This window comes from Bombus impatiens, unplaced genomic scaffold (genome assembly GCF_000188095.3).
Source record: "Bombus impatiens unplaced genomic scaffold, BIMP_2.2 scf_0017, whole genome shotgun sequence".
In the NCBI taxonomy this organism is placed as follows: domain Eukaryota; kingdom Metazoa; phylum Arthropoda; class Insecta; order Hymenoptera; family Apidae; genus Bombus; species Bombus impatiens.
In genome coordinates, this window is record NT_176436.1 from 1,024,655 (window position 1) to 1,044,788 (window position 20,134).

The 20,134-nt window shown below is 39.7% G+C and overlaps 1 protein-coding gene across 7 annotated transcripts in view; it reads right to left on the reverse strand.

Annotated features, from left to right (window-relative positions):
* The window catches only part of LOC100741368 (Down syndrome cell adhesion molecule-like protein Dscam2), a 165,147-nt gene that overhangs the window by 13,400 nt on the left and 131,613 nt on the right, over positions 1-20,134 (reverse strand). For all 7 annotated transcript variants that reach the window (XM_033318598.1, XM_024364813.2, XM_024364803.2 and 4 more), the window contains 8 exons: positions 18,005-18,184; positions 16,362-16,509; positions 14,821-15,119; positions 8,816-8,964; positions 8,207-8,361; positions 7,097-7,278; positions 3,159-3,464; positions 132-428 (listed from right to left, as the gene is read on the reverse strand). In XM_033318598.1, coding sequence (XP_033174489.1) covers positions 132-428; positions 3,159-3,464; positions 7,097-7,278; positions 8,207-8,361; positions 8,816-8,964; positions 14,821-15,119; positions 16,362-16,509; positions 18,005-18,184 — 1,716 coding nt within the window. The remainder of the gene's footprint in view (positions 1-131; positions 429-3,158; positions 3,465-7,096; positions 7,279-8,206; positions 8,362-8,815; positions 8,965-14,820; positions 15,120-16,361; positions 16,510-18,004; positions 18,185-20,134) is intronic.

Genomic DNA, 20,134 nt, shown 5'->3' on the forward strand with positions numbered 1-20,134 from the left:
AGAAGAAGAAGAAGAGAGAGAGGGGGGGAGGCGGGGGAGAAAGAGAAATAGCCGAGGGTATGGTTGAAACGAAGAAACGTTTCTTGCGGCAGGAAGAGGGAAAGTTTCGCGTTCGTCGTACGATGGCTTACCAGTATTGCTCAACTGAAGTTTGATGACCGGAGTGCTAGGTCCTTGCCCCATTTTGGTCGAGGCCGTAACCCAGGCCTCGTAGGATTCGCGCAGCTTCAACCCAGTCGCCTCGTAGTGCAGGTTCTGCTCAGACAACGAATTTTTAGTGATCTTCACCTCTTGGCCCTGGTCCAACACCCGAACATAGACGGTGTATTTGGTAAGGATTCCGTTTGGTCGCCGTGGAGGCAGCCAAGATATTACCACTGCGTCTTCGTTACTGATCACAGCTTTCACGCGCTCCGGCGCGTCCGGAACTGAAACAGGAGAACTAGGTGTGACAGCTGTCCCGAATGTGCAGCGGAAGAGATGGACAAGAGAACAGAAAACGTTGCTTACGTCGATGGTCAATCGTGATACGTTTTGAATTCGGGATTGGTAGAGTAAAAAGAATATGTTGGAGGAGAGTTGTCAATCTTTTTTAGATTGCGTTTCTGTTGAATCGTTGAAATATTGTTGGTAGAGATAAAAGGTCAGTTTTATCGTATATATTCGTTGTATATTGTATCGTATTTATGTACAAAGCTTTCAGTGTAACTTAAAGTTTGTTTAAAAAATATTTTTTTAATTATTTATATTAAACCATCTATCAGGTAAGTGACGAGTTTCACTACGACAAAATGTTGTCTTGAGACAAGATTCAATCGTCAAGTCATGTTTGCATTTCATTCGCTAATTGGAAGTATATGATAAGACGTGTTGCATCGGAACAGGTGGTAATTTGGAGGAATAATGTCTAGAGAACATGCTGGCTGCTGCAAGACGTTCCAAACAAGATTCATTACGATGTCTTTTGTCGCAGGAGCAGTGTGTGGCCCAGCGTTGTCACTCAGCAATTTCGTAGAACATTCTCCTTTGTCAGCACTTAATCATTGGATCTTGCCTAGAGACGTAATATCTTTCCGCGGTAGAATTCATTATTTGCCTAATAGATGGTTTACAGTTGTAGGAAGCGACGACAAATACTTTGATCCGACAACTTGCAGTATTTTCTTTTTAAATAAACTTTGATTCTCACTGAAAAATTTGGATTATTCATTTGTACGCCTAATATCTTATTAATGCATCTATATATAACATTCTGTAATAATATATTTATTTGTTAACACACGAAGCAAGAATAAAATATATCTCGAATCTCTCGTCATAAGATGACGAACAATTTTAGAATAAAATTTTGTAGCAATTTATTCCCCTAAAAATGATCCTTCTGTAGAATGTACCTATACAGATTTTTGTGACAATGACTATATACGTCCGTCGATAAACTTTGTCGAAAAAGTATCACACAATTCTTTTTAATTATATTCATTAAAGCTCTGCTTTTCTGAAATTCTCTTTATTTATCGGCTCATTGACACGTGATTGTATATCGCCAGCTGTCCGTTGCACGGCTCAAAACGAATCGGTGTTCGGCAACTAACAACGTTTATAAAGGGCCGACGAGTAAATCCATGGGACCGGGAGGCGGGATTCACTCGCGCCGAGTTTCTGTCATTGACAAACTCTCCCCGGGACTCGGGCGTTTTCTTTGTGATACACGAAATTTCGATTACGTCCCGCGCCTGTGCTTCGTTTGGCGAGGCAGTGCGACGCGACGCGCGTTTATTACGAGTTTCGCGATAACGCGATACAATTATTCGCGACCCATTTCGCGGAATTTCGACGGGCCGGCGCGTACAGTGGCCCGTGTGCAGCTGCGTTTAATGGAAAACCAGCTGCTGTTGAGTTTCCACGTTGTACGAGAACGAGAACAAACTCGGTATAACGTTAACTTCAAAGGCGTGACTAAAGTTTCTGTCATTGACTCTTTTCGTCCACGTTTCTCCATTCTCGTTAAACAGCCACGCCGATTCTCCGGAATTCATGGTTGCAAGTGGCCTCCTTTGTTTCCGGTATAAAGCGAACCGTGCAGCCATCTCACGCGAACGCCGTTTGGCAAGAAATTTTCGAGCTTATGTTACTCGAGTTTAAACTTCTTTTGGATTAAACGGTAGTGAAATAGCGCACATGAGCTGGGAAGAAATAAGTCGTCTCACGGAAATATCGCAGAAATTGGAATCTCCAAAGTCTAGCTGCGATTCTATTGTTATTAATATTTTATAAAGATAATTTGCGAAATGGAACCGAGAATAAGAATTTGTTTTATGTAACAATGTTATGCTAAATACTGTACTTTGCGTATTTTATGTATTCTTGAACATTACGTGCATTCTAAACATTTACTTCTACGTTATTTTAATAAATACGAGGATTCAGATGCTAAACGTATATGCTGTTCATATAGATTTTCCGACTTTTACATCTATCTCACACAGTATTTTCTCAAAATTTAGCTGAGGAAATTATACGATTCTTCCATCCAACACGTATGATTCTTCATACATTATGTTTCTCTCGTAACTTACAGAAATAGCGCTTGCATATTCTTACATCGTTATCTTGTATAAGTGCAAATCTACGATTAATTAATCGCTTCATTGGTAATTTGAACATAAACCAGGTATCTTAATATCCATGAATAGCAATGTATACATTTGATTCACCGAAAATCGAAATCCAGATAATCGTATCTGGGATAATCAGCTAATTCAAGAAGCTCAATAATTTTAGTACCTCGGCCAATACCGGTACTAGTGTCTGACAGCTCATTAACGTTTCAATAATCCTAACATCCCGGTTCTAGCCGACTTACATCCACGATCCACCCACTAATCCACCCCTCCTAATCTTCCAATCTCAATCCCAAAACGACAAACTGGCCGACAATTTCGTTGATCTATATAGTGATCTATTGAAACGTCAATAGAACGACTCTACTGTAAAGCACCGAGATGAAACCCGCAAGCTATACCGTCGTCGATTCTTCCAATCCTGTCGGAACGTCGCTTCGAAGATTTCCTTTTATTCGTCGATAGTTGACGTTCGGTTGTTTACCACAGGACGAAAGCAAGAAATACGACAGATATTAGTAGCAAATGGATTACCAGTTTCTTCGGTGGTACAGGAAACCGGACTGCTGGTAACACCTTCGCCAGCCCTGGTGTACGCCAGCACCTGTACGGTGTAATTGGTGTAGGGGCTGAGACCATGCAGCACCGTGCTCAGTGCATGGCTGATCTTCGTCTCCCTGCCTGCCTGCTGCTCCAAAACCGCGCTGGCCGCCTCGTACAGCAACTTATAACCCTGCACGACCCCGTGAACTTTGTCGGAAGGCGGTGGTTTCCAGGTCACCTGGATGTTCTGGCCGGTTAGAGCGGCGCACGCCACCGTCTGCGGCGGGGCGCTTGGAACTGCGTCAAATTGTAACCATGAATTCGTTGCAAACCTTCGTATACCATTGTATTACTAGACATGCTCGTTCTATAAATACGCTACACGCGGCTGTTTCTCGTGACCAGTGAAAATTAACCTTCACGCTTGGAAATGTGGATGCTGCGGAGGGAAAACACGAGGGTGGTCGTCGATCGCATCCTCGTTGTCTGTGGAAATTCGAGCAAAGAGGCAGGATGACGGAGTCGCGGGTCTGGTTACTGCCGCGGCAAATGGCGTGACTAGAAGTTTTCAGTTTCGAGAGGAAATTCGAGGACAAAGAGAAGAGGTAAACTGGGTGTCGAGTGGATTGTTTTTGCGCTCCTGATTGCAAGGGTAGAATTCTTCGAGTGCTAACTTCTTGAGAAGAAAGCGAGCAGGAGAAACCGATCGATTTCTTCGAGACAGGGTCGCTGGGCTCGTTATTCGAATGTCGTTGTGTGTATACGATGTGACCGACTGCAGAGGGATTCCTCTGTCTCGTTAAAAGGGTGGGCCACAAGCCGCGATCTTTCTCCACTGGGTCAAATGTCAAAAGCGGAAAAACGACGTGGCATGCGCGTGTACACGACACAAAGCGATATCCACTCTATCCGTGGTTTTCACGGAACGCAAAAGAGTGTTTCTTTTCCGAGGTAGCTCGTTCGATGGCTAGCTGCATCACGAGTTCTATGCAACCGAGAAAAACGAATGGGAATATGGAACGCGACCGCTCCACGTTTCCGGTTGCTCTCGAGGGAACTTACGACGGAGAGAAATTTGTCCTTCGAAATCCAACTGTCAAAACGCTGTTGTTCATCTTTTTTCGCGGAGATATGTAGTTTCAGGCGGCTGAATTTCGAGTTATTTCCGACTATCGTTGGATGACGGGTTTGTTGGAAAATGTGGTACGGCCGTTTCCTCGAGTGTTGGCAAAGGAAACCGCGCAATTAAGCGCAGCCATTGTTTCGAGCGGAACGAACCACGGAAGTCGCACGAGTGATGGACAGATTTCATGCATCGTTGCAGCTAGTCGTTGAACTTTAACTCGCGATAAAGGTCGGTTAAACGTTTGGTCGAATGTTTCAAAAATTGAAGTGGGAACTCTACGAGGTCTCGATATTTCTATATTAGATGCTGTTCACAGTATTATTTAAACTAAGCTATTTCGAAAATATTTTGGAAGTAGATGTGGTCACTGATTACATAAGGATTACACAGAGTGTCAAATATCAAATTAACAGGATTCTACTGGGAAAAATTTCTTAAATATTTAAATAATTAGTGAATCTATAAATTACAAGTTATAGGATAACGGATGATTTGTAATTTATTTTGAGAATGAGTTGTTTAGGTGTTATATGGATCAGATCCTCATAAATTAAATAGAAGGATGAGAATTACAGACATTATTCCTAAAAATTATCATTAAAATTTACGGTTATTTATGCAATCTCCCTCTGACAAACAAAGTTTCTTTTTTGAGATGTCGAATATTAATTATGTACTTGGATAATATGAAATTTACAACTTTGTAAAGTACAGTGGATTTTATTAAGAAATATATGATTTATCTGTAATATAATTTATATAAAATTAAGCATTGATTGATGCTTTTTTGTTTTGCCCATGTCTCGTTTAAGATAGTGTTGCAAGAATTTCAGCATTCTCTTGGCAATAGCACAATAAATATACAGGAAACTCGCGTTATCTTTCGTTACGAATTTAAACTACCAATGAACGTATCATTCATCATTGTCTTCTGGAAGCTTTGAAAACGAAAAACGATGCAGGCAAAAATCTTATAAATTTCAAAAGAATGATATTTTTCAAAAATAACATTAGGGACATGCTATCTCGATTCCAAGAGTGTATCGATTGCAACAATACAGTACTACGATTAGCAAACTTATTCTAATAGGAAGTAAACGCCAAAGTTTTCCTCTTACTACCAAACTTATTCTCATTACCTTAGGGAATTTATTAAACGTAGTAACGTATAACTTACAACTCGTGACTACTAAAATTTCACTAATAATATTAGTTCAATTATACGAGAAATAACGTAGTATCGTAGCAGGAACCCGAGGAAAATAAAAAGGGGGAGAAAGCTAACAGGATAACAAAGATAAAGGATTCTGTGGATGCTAATACAATGTGGAGCGACAAGTTTGCTGAAAATATTTCCGTGGCATCGCGAAACATCAGCAAATGGTCCCGCGGAAGTTTCTTAGCGCCAGGGGAGGTATCGCAGGACGAGGGTAGCTTCCGCGACTGTCGTGAACTTAATCGTTTTAAACGATAACGGCTTCCGTTTTTACTTTGCACACGGTATACGATACTTAGAGGGTTGAAACTCAACAAGTTAGAACAACAGGTCAGTGGGGTAAAAAATAAGGGCGTACGTTAATGAGTACTGGCTTGATAGATGTATCGTATATGTAAACTTTTTACATCCAATCCCTCCGTTATTGCGGCTTTGCGGGTGTAAACTGCTGCCGCGAAAATTAATTTCATCGTTTCGCGGCAAAGCACGAGTCTTTGGCCTCATCAGCGCTGGAGAACACGCTGTATTCTGTTGTATATTTATCCGGAAATTGCTGAAGTCCCCGATTATCCTTTATCACGATTCGTTGAGGCAAGGGAAATGCGTCCGTTCTAACTTGGAAATACCGTAAGTTATTTCTTATTCGGAGGAGGACGTTTGAGGATCCGTTTAGTTTGCAGGCAACAAAGCTATTTCTCCACTTTGCGTATTTTGTTATACGAAAACCATAGGGAGCAAACATGCTAAGTTATATCTTTCCTTCTTCACAGAACAGCACATTTTCAATTTATAAATTTCATAACATGTCGAGCAAGTCTGTATTAGTAAAACTGCTTCCCTATTTTGTTGTGGGATTAAATAAACAGGTACTATATTTTTCATTTTTTTTAAATCAATCTAAGAGATATTAATAGCGATATTGTCGGTTTAGCACAAGTACGATGAAACTAAGAAAAGTATAGTTTTCTAGAAATTAGTTTAAATAGAAAGTAATTTATTACTCAAGTATTAATGAAAAATACCTGTTCCTTTACGAATTAGTTAATAATCTTTAGATTCTGAAGGTCTGTAAGAAAATATTATTTATATATGTATTACTAGCTACTAAAAAAAAGGATTGAAACTCCATTTTGAATTGTGATATTGTTTTTAAGGAATAATATAGTGTTATCAAATATAACAGTCTAAGAATTGTAATTTGTTGACCATGTTGACCGTCGTTGACCATGAAAATTCCTATCCCAGTAAATATCTCACTTTTACAGTTCAGTTTCACAAACATCTCAAGATTAACAACCTTTTTCTCACAAACTAACAACATTTAAATATTATACATTTATATTATAAGACAATAAAACGATAGACAAAGAAACAGTGGTGGTTAATAAAACAGACGATATAAACCATACGATAATCCAAGCTTATTAAATAAAACTCTAACATCAAAATTCCTGAGAAGGGAAATACTCTCAAAACTGAAACGATAGCGTTACGAGAAGGATAAGAATAAATAGTAAATAACACAGAAATAGCAGGGGGAAGTGAACAGAAAACAAAAGTGAAATAACCTTGATATCGTTTGCTCACCATCTTCGAGGGTCTGCACCGACACCGGGTCAGATCCTGGACCGTCGCCTTTATTATTGAACGCCTTCACCACCACGCTGTACTGTGTGTACTTTCGAAGGCCGGTTAGCCTATAATCGTAGGTGCCATCCCCGTTTCCCGTGATTCCTACTCTGGTGATGTTCACCAATTGATCATTCCCTCTGAAATAATGCCACGGTTGGTGTTCCTCGAGGCAGAAAGATAAAGCGCGAGAAGGAACACTCGGAACTCTACGATACTTAAAGCCATTTCGTGGAAACTAGAGCGAGAAATAGTCTCCTGATTTTTCCAACTTCCCCTATCCCCCTCTTCTTGATGTCCGTATATATCTTCCTAGTCAATATGAAATATCTCGTAGTCGAAAGAACGGAGCACGCGTTTCCGCCATCGTTTAACGAACCGACGCGATTCTTCGCGAATTACAATCGAGAGTCCATGGAATCCCGACAACGAAGAAATTCCATCGTTTAGTAATGGTTAACGATGAACTTCGTTCAAATCCATTCTGCTGTCGTGTTCCAGCGACGTTATTACATTTTCTCGAGAATTCTGGAGAAGTCTGGAGTCTGGAAAGTCTGGAGAAAGTATCCCAGTTCAGGATGTCAATTTTTAAGTCTCCTTGGGATTCTCTTATAAAGAAGCCACAGGAATTTTGTTGATATATATTCGATCTTAGATTTACGTGTGTTTGAAAAATATTCACCACTATCTTTAGGCTAAAATAATCAAGATCATAATATCGAGTTAGGCAATTGAATTTGTTTTATTTTAAATTGGTGCCCGCGGTTCGTAACCCGGTTTAATAATCGCCAGTACGAACATCGTAATGAACATCGCAATAAATTGGACGTTTCATAAAAGCGAAAAAGCAACGAACGTCCGCGTAACATCTGTTACGAGAACAAAGCATGGCGATTATCCGCGGCGGCGGAAACGCGAACCGATCGTCCGTCCATTGTCGATGGAATCGCCGTGATAATCGACGAAGATTCGAGCCCCTCATCGGGACCATGTCTCTTCCCTTCTAAATTCTACGATCCCGAAGTGTGCTAGAAACTATTCTAAATAGCCGTAAGCGGATAACGATACCCGAGATTGGTGCAGCTGATGGTGTATCCGAGAAGTTCACCATTCCAGAGGGATCGATCCGGTGGTTGCCAGGTGACCTTCACTTGCTGCGGTCCTAAAGGCTCAGCGATAACGTGTCTAGGTGGTCCGCCAGGAATTTCCCCGTCTGTTTGGGCCTGTTGTGTCGTTGGTTTCCGTTGTCGTGGTCGTTTTTTATTCGATCGAACGGAGACGCGTGGACCGAGTGAAAAGGGAAACGATGATAAAATTAAACGAAATGGCGGTCGTTTTCGAACTGAACGAATAGATGGACATAATATGATACAATGATAAAATTTGCTTTTTTTTCTTTTTTCTTTTCTTTTTTTTTTTTTTTTTTTTTGACATGCGTTTGGGCCTGTTGTGTCGTTGGTTTCCGTTGTCGTGGTCGTTTTTTATTCGATCGAACGGAGACGCGTGGACCGAGTGAAAAGGGAAACGATGATAAAATTAAACGAAATGGCGGTCGTTTTCGAACTGAACGAATAGATGGACATAATATGATACAATGATAAAATTTGCTTTTTTTTCTTTTTTCTTTTCTTTTTTTTTTTTTTTTTTTTGAGACATGCTGAAATGTTTGATACTGACATGAAGGATGTCGCTTGGCGCTGATGTTCCAAGGTGATTTTCCGCAAGCACCCGAAAGTGGTAGGAGGTCGCCGGTTTTAGAGGCGACACCAGCGCGACCGTGTTGTCCCCTGCCACCATCTTCTGCGTGTTGTGCTCATGCCACACGTCTTTCCAGCAAAAGGCAACGACAACGCTTAGAGGGCTTGTGCATCGTTGATCGCTAGGATAGTCGACGGATTTACGACGCACAGCTTTCACGCGCCGCACGAAACATATGTACGCGAACTTTCGTCCCGCCCCGAGGCGCGCTACCATAGTCACGCTTTTTTTATTCTACCAGTTCACGGTGAAACTACGCGTCGTTTTCAGTTTCGTCCTTTTTCATCGAGTTAAAGGAAAAAGAAACATAATCGACGTCAGTTGAAGGCTTCTTCGTTGCTCTCAATGGCGCAAAGGAAACAAATTTGCGAAGAAAAAGCAACGATCGCGTTTCCTCGTTGCAAAGTTCGCTGACTTATCGAAACTTCGAAGATGGAAGTATATCGAATTCAATTTAAACTCGATGTGTCTATGTTGAACGTCTGTTGTGACGTATATCCTAATAATATCGATAAACTTCCTTTCGACAGTCTCCATGTTTTTTCAGTCCAGGGAAACTTCTGTTAAAAATAGTAACTTTGTATGGAACACCAAGAACGTAACTGTTGCGTTTTCTTTTCGCAGATCTTATTAACTAACTTCGTTTTTAGTTTTATCATCGTTGGCTCAGAAACTTCGAAAATTGAAAGATTCGTCAAGCGGCCATGTTAGACGTCATCGAAAACGAAGTTATCTCAACCAGAAAAAGAGACTTAACTGGCTGATATCGCGGACGGGCAGAATAGCGGTAATCCGCCTCGAAGCAGTCGAAAAATCGAACGTGCGAACGAACAGGCGATCCATGGTCGACGAAAAAACTGAAGAAAAAGGAGGACCAATCGAAGGGAGAGTAAAGTTCAATAAAGTAATATCACATGGTACGTATTTCCGAAATTTTGAAGCACGTTAATCAAACGCGTTCCACTGTGATTGAACAAAAATGCAATATTTTCGGCTCTATGAACTTCTTTTATCGCATGTCCTCGATACCCGTTTATATGAATAAAAATTCCATTACTATCACGCTTTGCTCTGACAATAAAAACGAACGAAAAAAAAAAGAAGAAAAGGAAAACCAAAATTAAAATCGTGTATATTTAATTTCAATTCCGATGTTCGGATAAAGAAACGAGTGAAATATTCGTCGTCGACTATGAATAGTAGAATGATCGAGTTCGCACGATCGATATAGTCAGGGGTGGCAGCAAGAAGAAATCCCGGGGGCGGCAGTGATAGCGAATACCCGACTCGGTGCTTGCCCTGAAAACGTGTTTCACGCGCGTTCACACCACGACAGGCCTCTGTCCTTCCATGTGTTAAGTTCGATAATTTAGCAGCGGCCAGGCGATTCGAGTCGATTAGGCGTAAATGAGGACATCCGAAGTTAACGAGGGACTGGATCCTGAGGGCGGGTAGGCGAGGCCTGAACAGAGAAGGAGAGCGAGTGAGAGGAAAAGGAGAAAGAGATAGATAGAGTTTGTGTGCGGGGTGTTCGACGCTTTGAAAGAGAACTTTCCACCGGCGGAGAAAATAAAGGCAGAAGACAGAGAGAAGAAGCACAGCGTCAACTTTGCGGCAAACTTCGACTTCCTTCTCGTGGCACGCTTTTATGAAAACCGTGACCCACCCTTCGCTTCGCTCGATATAACACCCTTCGCCTGGCTCTCTGTTCGTGTTGCTCGAAAAAACGGGTCATTCCACGCGGCGTAATTAAATATCGTCGAATAACCGTTGGATACGAGCGAACTGCAGGCCCTTTCTGCGAACCAGCCTTTCGTTGACCGGTTCTCCATCGACAATACGCGTTTGATTCGATGGCTAACAAAACTTGCGAAGGTAGGGCGGCTTTGGCTTTCACGAAAATTGAAAAACTTTCGCCCTGTGTACGCGCCGTGGTTCACAGCCGGAAGTCCTGCCAGAGCTAAGGGAGACTCGACTGCGGCGCTTCGAAATTAATTTTTCCATTAAAATGTAAAAACCAACCGGGGCTGCGAATTGGCTCGTTTCGCGGGCGTTCTGCGGGATCATCGTTTGTTATTTTGTTGGCCGACAGCTATTCCAGCTAGGGGAATCGAGAGAAGTCGATAAAAAGGTAGGAAAGCTTTGGAAACTGTAGAGAAAGCCGTACGTCAAAGGTTTGTGGTTCCAATCAGCGACGAATCGCACGAAAGAAACCACGGATTCTGGCATACGATCGTTGGCCCGGATTGATTATATATTGTTTGCCATATTGCGCTATAATTTCATTCCCTCCGATTGCCCCCGCAGCTAGCCAGCCAGGCTATTGATTAAATTCGAGATCCAGCTTGACAGTCCAATAATGGAGTCTTAATGTGGCACCGCCGAGATATTACGAATCAAACTCCTTCCGACGGCCGGCCTGTAATGAAACGACGATCGTGCTTGTGGATGGAAAGCAATTAAAATATAGAGGCCAGACGGAGGAAGTTCGTGTAAACAAAAGATAGCCCAAATGAAAACTGTCGTGATCGTAATGAAATTTTCCTTCTCTCTCGTGCGTGTCGAATTCAATGAAAAAAAGTCGATCAAGAAACTTTATAGGACGTATAGGCTGTTTCAAAAAGTTGTGGTCAGGTGCATGTAGCAACAAAAACAAATAAAAAAAAGGATACAAGTATCGTTGGTTTCGGAGTCAGATATTTTCATCAGTGAGATATTATCTACCTCGACATATTGTTTTTTGAGTTCACCAACATACACTAGTTCGAAAATTTAAAGCCAATCTGAAAATATAGATAGAAATTTTTCTTTTTTTATTGAAAACATACTCTTCGTACAACACATTAGTGTTTTGACGAATACTAGACGCTTTGACGGCCTGTCTCCAATTTTTTGAAAAAACACCGTATAGGAAAGATTTTTGAGAGACTAAACGCGTCGATACCAAATCGTCGACGATGATTTTGCATTGAAACATGAAATACGGCTGGAAGTAAGTTGAATGGAATCGGAACGAGTCCTTCAGTTTGGTATCTCTGGAACGACGGTACTCTCCGATCCCTTGAAGCGATATTGCCCTAAATATTCAAAAATCTGAAGGACCTTTTCCTGGCTGCGAATATCTCGCGTCGAGGAATCGATCGGGAAACAGACAGAAGACCCTGCACAGCGTTTCTCAAATTTCACACGGATTCGTCAGCGACCCGGTGCTCGAGTTTCGCGATCGATTAAGAAACGTTCGACGAAAACCAGGAGAAATCAAGTCAGAGATAGGAAAGATAGAAAGAGTTACGAGAAGAAAATGGGTATCCAGTGAAAAATAACGAAGACGTTCTGATGGTCGTGAGGTATGAATAATGTCTGACACGTTCCCCACGGAAATCGTTATGAACGAGTCAAACGACATCGGCAAAGTCGAGGAACACCAAGATGGATCTTAGTAACGCGATGGATAACACCGTCACAAGCGAGAAGAGGTCGCTATTTGAATTCCAAAGAAGCTTTCAGGGAGTCTTTTTCCTGGCGTACATGTCAAAGCAATAAATCACCTGGCTCTATAAAGATTCAGTTATCTGTATCTGGTCGAAGAAATAGGTTAGAATCCTCCGGATCGATCTTCGGTCTTTTTTTCGATATCTGAAATTAATACACTTCCAGATAGGTTTTCTCTTGGCCTCTATCTAATCTGTCATATTTTTCCGAGAACATACAGTTTCTGGAACATTCATCGCGAGTGGCTGGAAAATGATCTCAAGTTTGAGAAACGCTGTACTACACGAAAGAGATCCGATGTAGCGTTGCCAAAGTTAGACAACCCAACTGTAATCCAACAAACAACATTGGTATATCTATTTTCTTTAGCGTATCGGCTTTCATCATAGCGCGGAGCACGTAGCCGCTTAGGAACTGCGTGATGCGATCGAACATTACTACCTAAAGAAAATATTCAGCAACCCTTTTACTTTCTTTCGCGTCGGAATAAAGGGATAGTATCAAGTTGATACGCAACAAACTACGTTATTGCCAATATTTGTTATCAAGTTATCAAGTTATTTTTCTCCATAATCGACAATGTAAGACTTCTCCATTTCTGTCTGCCTGGTGAGTGCAATAGAGCCGTTTGCAGCATCGATCTTCTAATTGTTTCGAGCAGAGTAGTTCTGTATTATTTTTGAAGACGAAGAAAGTTATTGGAAAACTTCAACTTCAAACCGGAATTAGCGCGAAACGCAATATTCGACTAGAAATCGCCTGCAAAACATCCACCGTTTCTTATTCCCGCTGTAATAGCTAAAGAATCTCACGGAAGTGGTGTGAACACGTTTCGGAACGTCAACGAGTGCACTATGAGTATGCGAATCTAATGATAGGAATGAGTCTAACATCCTTGTTCGCAGCGTGAATTCGATCCCATTGCCAATTCCGAGTCGGCACGAAGCTCACGGGTCCGAACGCCTATCCATATGTCATCGATACGCGTATTTGACCACGATCAATCGAAGTCACGGCGCGGTACACGTTCCCGAGACACGCCTCTCTGTCTCGAGGCAAGCTGTAACGTCGCAGGAAGCTCAGTCCAGTGACCTCCTCATTTCCATCCCATCAAACGGAACCAACATACCACATCGAATCTCATCACCAAACCACCGATCAAGTTCAAATTAATTTTAATTAACCCCTTCAGCGTTATGAATCGAAACTCGTGATGTTACGATTGTTTACGATTGTCGAATGTTTACGAGTTTCGAAAAATTGCTCATTATGCGGCACGTTTATGTCAATGAACGAAAACGTTTAGAATCACTTGGTGGCCATTGTGAACTAATTTGTACGACCAATATGGGTTTTGTCGACGTACGCGTAAACTGTATTTATATTAATCAACTCAATTAAAAAATGTATATCAAAGCTTCGTTGTGTGAAATTTTAACGTTCAATGTGACTATTAATACTATATTTAGTCTAATTTAATTTAGATATTTCTGCAATTGTTAATCCATTGTCGACTGATCAGTGATTACACGACCAACTTAATTAATATTGCATATACCACTGGAACTGGACTGGAACTAGATTGGAAATCGATCGAGCTAATCTGTTGTAAACGCAAATATAAAGAAGACGCAGTAGCAACAAACTACTTTTGTATCTGTCTTCTCTGTTTAAAAAATGTTCAACTTATTTTTCTTCCATGAATCTAGGGCGACATGCGATTCAGCACGCATTTCAAGAAATTTATTAATTTTTAAATATGAAAAATATAATTTTTTCTATTTCGACGTCTCTAATAAATGATATAAATTGCGAATCAGAAAATTCTGAAGCCTGTGCATTTTGCGTTTCAAATAATTTTAAGTGTAATTTAATATAGTTTGTACCAGAAATGAAAAATTTGCACAGCATTTGCTCCACCGCAAAAAGTGGATGGCAAATGTTTATGCAATTTCATACTTTTATGAACGCAATTAACCTAAATAGAGATCTGTCTCATTCACTAAATATTATAACGAACGTTTTACTCTGAATATTTCATGTATTCTTGTAAATTATACGCGCTTTGCACACAGCCTGCCTTTCGAACTTTTCATTATCTCAAAAAATATTTCGAATAAAGCTACTATTTACTTTAAATTATCCATGAAGGCACCAACATCCACGGTCTAGTAAGAAGAAAATAATGTTCGATAAACCTGCCTCGTTAGATGTCTTAACACTGAAAGGATTTAATCAAATTCATTCAATGTACATATATAAAAAGATTTGCAAAGATTTTGGAAGATCCGGTGATAAGCTTCCCGCGACGTGATGTCCCAGGTGATGTTCATTGGACAGCCGCCGTTCCTCGATCGATAATCACGCGCGTTACCCGATACACCGTGGCGGCCGTGTACTGTACGGCGAACAAAGCGAATCAGCCAACCTACCCTGCGCCTCCTTGTACTGCACGATGTAGTTGGTTATAGGCGAGCTGGCGTGCGCTGGATCCTGCTCGCTGGACGGCGACGACCAGGCCAACAGCAACGATCTGCTCCCTTGCTCGGCTACGTGTAAATTCCGGGGAAAATTCGGTGGCTCCTGAACCAGCAGCTTGATGCTCGCTCTGGCATGCCCGTAAGCATTCGTCGCTACGCACATGTAGTCCCCACGGTCTATGTGGTTCGCCTGAGTGATACGTAATTCGGAGATCACCCTTCCTGACACCTTCTGGTTGTCTATCGTATATCTACAAATGAAAAAGTAGAGTCAGTTTCATTAACTGGCCGCTACGTTGCCACAGTTGTTTAAAATTTCTCTTCGGATGGCGACGGTAAATATACATTTACCTAGTTCGTACTTGCTCCGACTAGTTAGTAGTACCACCAGAAAATTACCTTGACCGCAAAAATTTAAAAGGAAAATAAAACGAACGATGAAGAATAAAGATTCGAGAATAAAAAATAAATTTTTTGATAACTAAATAAGTACTGCTTGGCGGAATTGTTTAAACATTCGTATAACTTCGCATCTCTGGAATTCTAGATTAATCGCCGATCCTAGTTAACACTTTACTTTATGATCTCGCTATATCGTTTCCACCAAGTATACGTAACTTCGAGCCACTAGCCATCGTTGGCTATCTGCACATCCTCGCGAATAAATAGAACGAATAGAACGGATACGTCAGATCAATCAAATATATACATAGACTTTTATTAAAGTAGATGCATTATTCTTTTATTCTATTCTTACGCTATCCTTCAAGTGTTTCATTCATCAGGGCGAACACGTCAAAACAATCAAAATGAGAATAGTTACATCATTCTTATTCATTAGAACGACAGTTCTCACAGACGAATATCGATCGTGTTCACCCGTTCTTCTATTTCGCCGTAATGGATGCACGACAAGGCGTATCCGTGGATCTAATAGATATGCTAGAAGACTATATCGCTAGAAATTTATTGATAAACGTTGCTATGTCGCGGTGCTCGAGTAATTTTGCGTGAGCGAAAGTTAGCGAGCGACGCAACAAGGGATGCGCCGAATAATTTTGTAATGAAGGAGCGCGATGCAGAGCGAGCTGTTGGGAAAATGTTCTGCGGAAACTCTCCAACTATGGCGCTCAGTCACATGCTTCGTGGAGTGGAACCGACGGAGTGTTGTACCAGCAGAATCCCTTGAGGAAACTCTACTTGAACTGCGTCTAACTAATTCTCTTCGATGCTTTTGTTTGATTTAAAATATACAGAAATTTCGCAAGCAGATTCTTTTGATCGATCTCCATTGAGAATGGTACTCTTCGACGATGGACACGCAACATGTTAATCAATTGACCTGTCTCGACCGACTAGCATTGTAATTAACCTGTGTGTCTCTCTGTCAATCGAGATCGATGGGAGATCGAAGTGTCATTCTCATCGATCGTTCATAATGTAAGCTGCAGTGTGTATGGGAGGGAATGGGCTTGATTAATTTCGATACAAACCTAACATCGTAGTTGGGGTCGACTCTGCTGTCACGTGCACGCCAACTGAGATCAAGAGGTGCGTCTCCTTCGGCTTCGCAGCGCAATGTCACGCTCTCTCCTCGTCGGACTGATTCCTGCCGCGTTTTCACTGATACTTGAGGGCCCGCTGTTTCGAGCATTCCAAATTTTTAGTGTGCTCGTTTCTATCTATCGTTTCTTGCTAAGAGGAACGCCAAACGTGCAGAACGATGTACGAAATTATATTTTCTAAACGAAAATTTTACGATATTTCTAGTAACCGATTAACAAGATTGTCTCTTCAATAGAAAATCAAGAAATTGCCGTAAATTATATATATTAGATTTTAAGAAGATTTGTGAATAAACATATCAAAAGCTAGTTATCGAACAATCGGAATATTAATGTGATTTCTTTAATACGAGTTTAGATCTGATTAGATTGGTTCTGTTTAGACTGATCTGATAAATTTACCACTTATTGAAGATTAAGGACGTCCTTTATTTCGTGCAGAAAGATAAATCTATCTCAGCTAGATTAATTTCTATCTTTTTAATCCGTTGTTTATTTCATTCTTCATTCAGAAATAGAAGGAGATATAGATAGATCTAAATAAAGAAATTAACTCAAGAAATTTTTAATTCTAATGGCGAGTTCAGGGCAGAAGTTTATATTTCAACGTGAATCAAAAGTGATTAATTACTAGAAATGTTAGTTTGAATAGAAATAGTAATATCGTAGATAAAGAAGTGAAACATTTCCACGTATATTTATGTTCAATTCACCGAAAAATGTATGGTTAGACGGGACGATAAATTGTAAGATCCATTTTCCTTGAATTGCATAAATTGAGTCCTTATTTGCGTGACTACGAGCAACATACGACCTGTGTTTCTTATTGCGTCATCGCATTTCTTTAGTTACTGACCGAAATGAAATAGAATTCAAATTCTAATTAATTTATATATCATAAATTAATATCTATGTATATTACATATTTAATATCTTTAATATATATATCCCAGTTTCTCCAAATTTTATAAAATTGTAAAATTTGCCTAAGCAGGAAAAGAATATTTATGCACATTCATCTTTTATAAACTTTTATAAACACCGTTAAAAAAATGGAATCTAAATAAAAGTAAATAGTATAAAGTAAATATTATAGTGACTGCTCTGAATATTTTATATTTTCTTATATTTAATATTTTATTATTCCCGTGCATTTTTAAATTCCCCACGAATATACATATACAAATCCATAGCCTAAATATTAATCAAATCTTCTACATTTTTTTCTATAATCACGATATTAGAAAACAAAGAAGGATTAATTGGCCTGTATAAATTGACTAAGGAAAATTGGAAATGAAATATATATAGCGTTAACACGACATTAACTCCTAATGGATTAATTCACTATATCAACGAATTTAGACGAATGTATGAAGCAATATTAACTACATCAGCCTCGCCTGGCGTTCCCCTCTGTATGGGTCGAGAATGGTGATATTGGGCTGGAGCTCGAGAAATTCGGCCACGAAACGAAGAATTTCAGAGCAGCTGGTCGTGGCCGGAATCCCAAGTTCGCAAACTGACACAGATCCAGCCAGCAGTAACTTGTTGTTGCGTGAATATTTTACCGTGAACTGTTAGTCGAATGAGCTTGCTGAGGCCGGGCCCGATACCGTTGCTCGCCTGGCATAGATAGAAACCGGCATGATCTCTGGATACCCGTGAGATCACCAAGGACCCGTTTCCGGCAACTCCTGCTCCCTCGGTGCCACTGTATCCCAGCTCTCTGTAGTCGCCTGGTGTATCGCCTGAATGTTTCGAGGGAGCAGCCATTACTCGTCTAAACTAACTCGTTATCATAATTTTCTGTCTGTGTTCTGGTTAGGGGTCGCAATATAGGGTCGTAATATTCCGATATCGAGAATCGTAATAAACAAAGACTTTCATTGGGATCAAGAAAAAACAAGGAAAATAGGTATTTCTATCTGTGAATTTTGATATTGGAGTTTTTCTTCTTCTTCGCTTAAATTGAATTAAGATTTTGATTAAATTAATATATTACATATAGAATGTGCTAAAACGAATGGTATAACGGTTATAACGCATGAAAAAGTAAGCCGAAAATTTAAAACGAAATTTGTTCGTTCGCAGTCTCGTTTCGTAGAAAATCAAGCTTATGACGTTCCTTTAATGTAGGTTTAAATAAAAAAGCATTTCTTGCGATTATTTAAATTAATATTAATAAATGGCGCGGAACGTCGTCGTATTCAAAAGCTCGTTTTCGATCTTTGCTATAGTTACAGAAACGTACGATTTGTTATCTTCTATTAATTCTCAGGATCTTTCTTTAGGGTTGTAGGATTATTCTGATGACTTGTTATATCACGATAAGCTCGGTTAGGTTAGATTAAGTTAAAATATACGTGAAAATATGGACATAGGCAAAATATTGTTTACATAGAAAACGTGGAATAACTGTTTGATCGGTGCTATTTCGACTTTTCTATGAATAGCAAGTGTTCATCCGGGTGATTAATATTGTCTGCACTATAGTTATCTGTAATGGTAATCCCCTGCAGTAACAGACCATTCACCTGCCTCGTTGTAATTTGTAGCTCATGTCAAGTATATCCTGAGTCTTTTAATATAGTAGCCGGATTAATTTGCACCAACCCGTTTAATTATCTTCGATCTTTCAATTTTCTATATTATTCCTATCTGCATATTTCTCTCTTAAATAAACTCTAACTATGGATATTTTAAATCGAAATATATGTAGTGACGTAAAGTGAATTTACGTCATCTTATTGAGAGGCACGTTATTTCGAAATAATTTTGCGTAATAATCTCCGAAATAATTTCTGTTTCTATTATATCAAAGTTATCAACTCCGTCAGAAATACAAATTTCTACAAGTTCGGATACATGTTATACAAGAGTAATATTGTTATATCCAAATGCTATTACGCTTTAAAATAATTTAGCTACATTGTTTATGATTTAAATATATGCAAACCAATATATCTACAATTCAAATTAATATTAAAATCTAAATTAGTCGTGCAAAATAGAAGATTATTTGAAGATGAATTATATTTAAAATTATCAATATAAAATTAAGTTACTTTGCCTATACTATTCCTAAACTAAAAATTATTTCAAATAGTTATTTCTTCTGCTTATTTCAAACAATATTTGACCAAGATCTTTCTGAAAAATATGCAAAATTAAAATGTTTATAGCTTGAAAAATACTTATCTGATATTTGTACACACACACACATATATATATATTTTTCTCATTACTTTGATGTCTTTCTAAATATCCACATATTTATACTTTACAACTTTCAACACGCTGATGACTTATCAAAAAAAATTTTAAAAGACAGAAATTCGTTTCGACATTCGCCGATTCGGACGTAATTCAGGAGGAATCCCAGCTACCTCATGCGATACGCGTTTATGACGTTACAGAATTTTCAGCCGGGCATCAGAATATCCGTCGGAATTCACAGTGTCGTCGTGTATGCCTCTACCATCGACAGAGAGGAACGTTACCATTGTGGCGGATCAACGTCATTCGACATTCTTTCCGATACAATAAACATCGGGAAACGGGTAAATGTCCAAAGGAAGTTCGGCGTTGCGTGAAAAGATATAACGTACGTGAAAATGCGATCGAAAGTACTTCCCGAGCTTTGACTTTTGATATCAAGTAGAGACATCTTGTATAAGTATCGAAGTAGCAAGAAATCG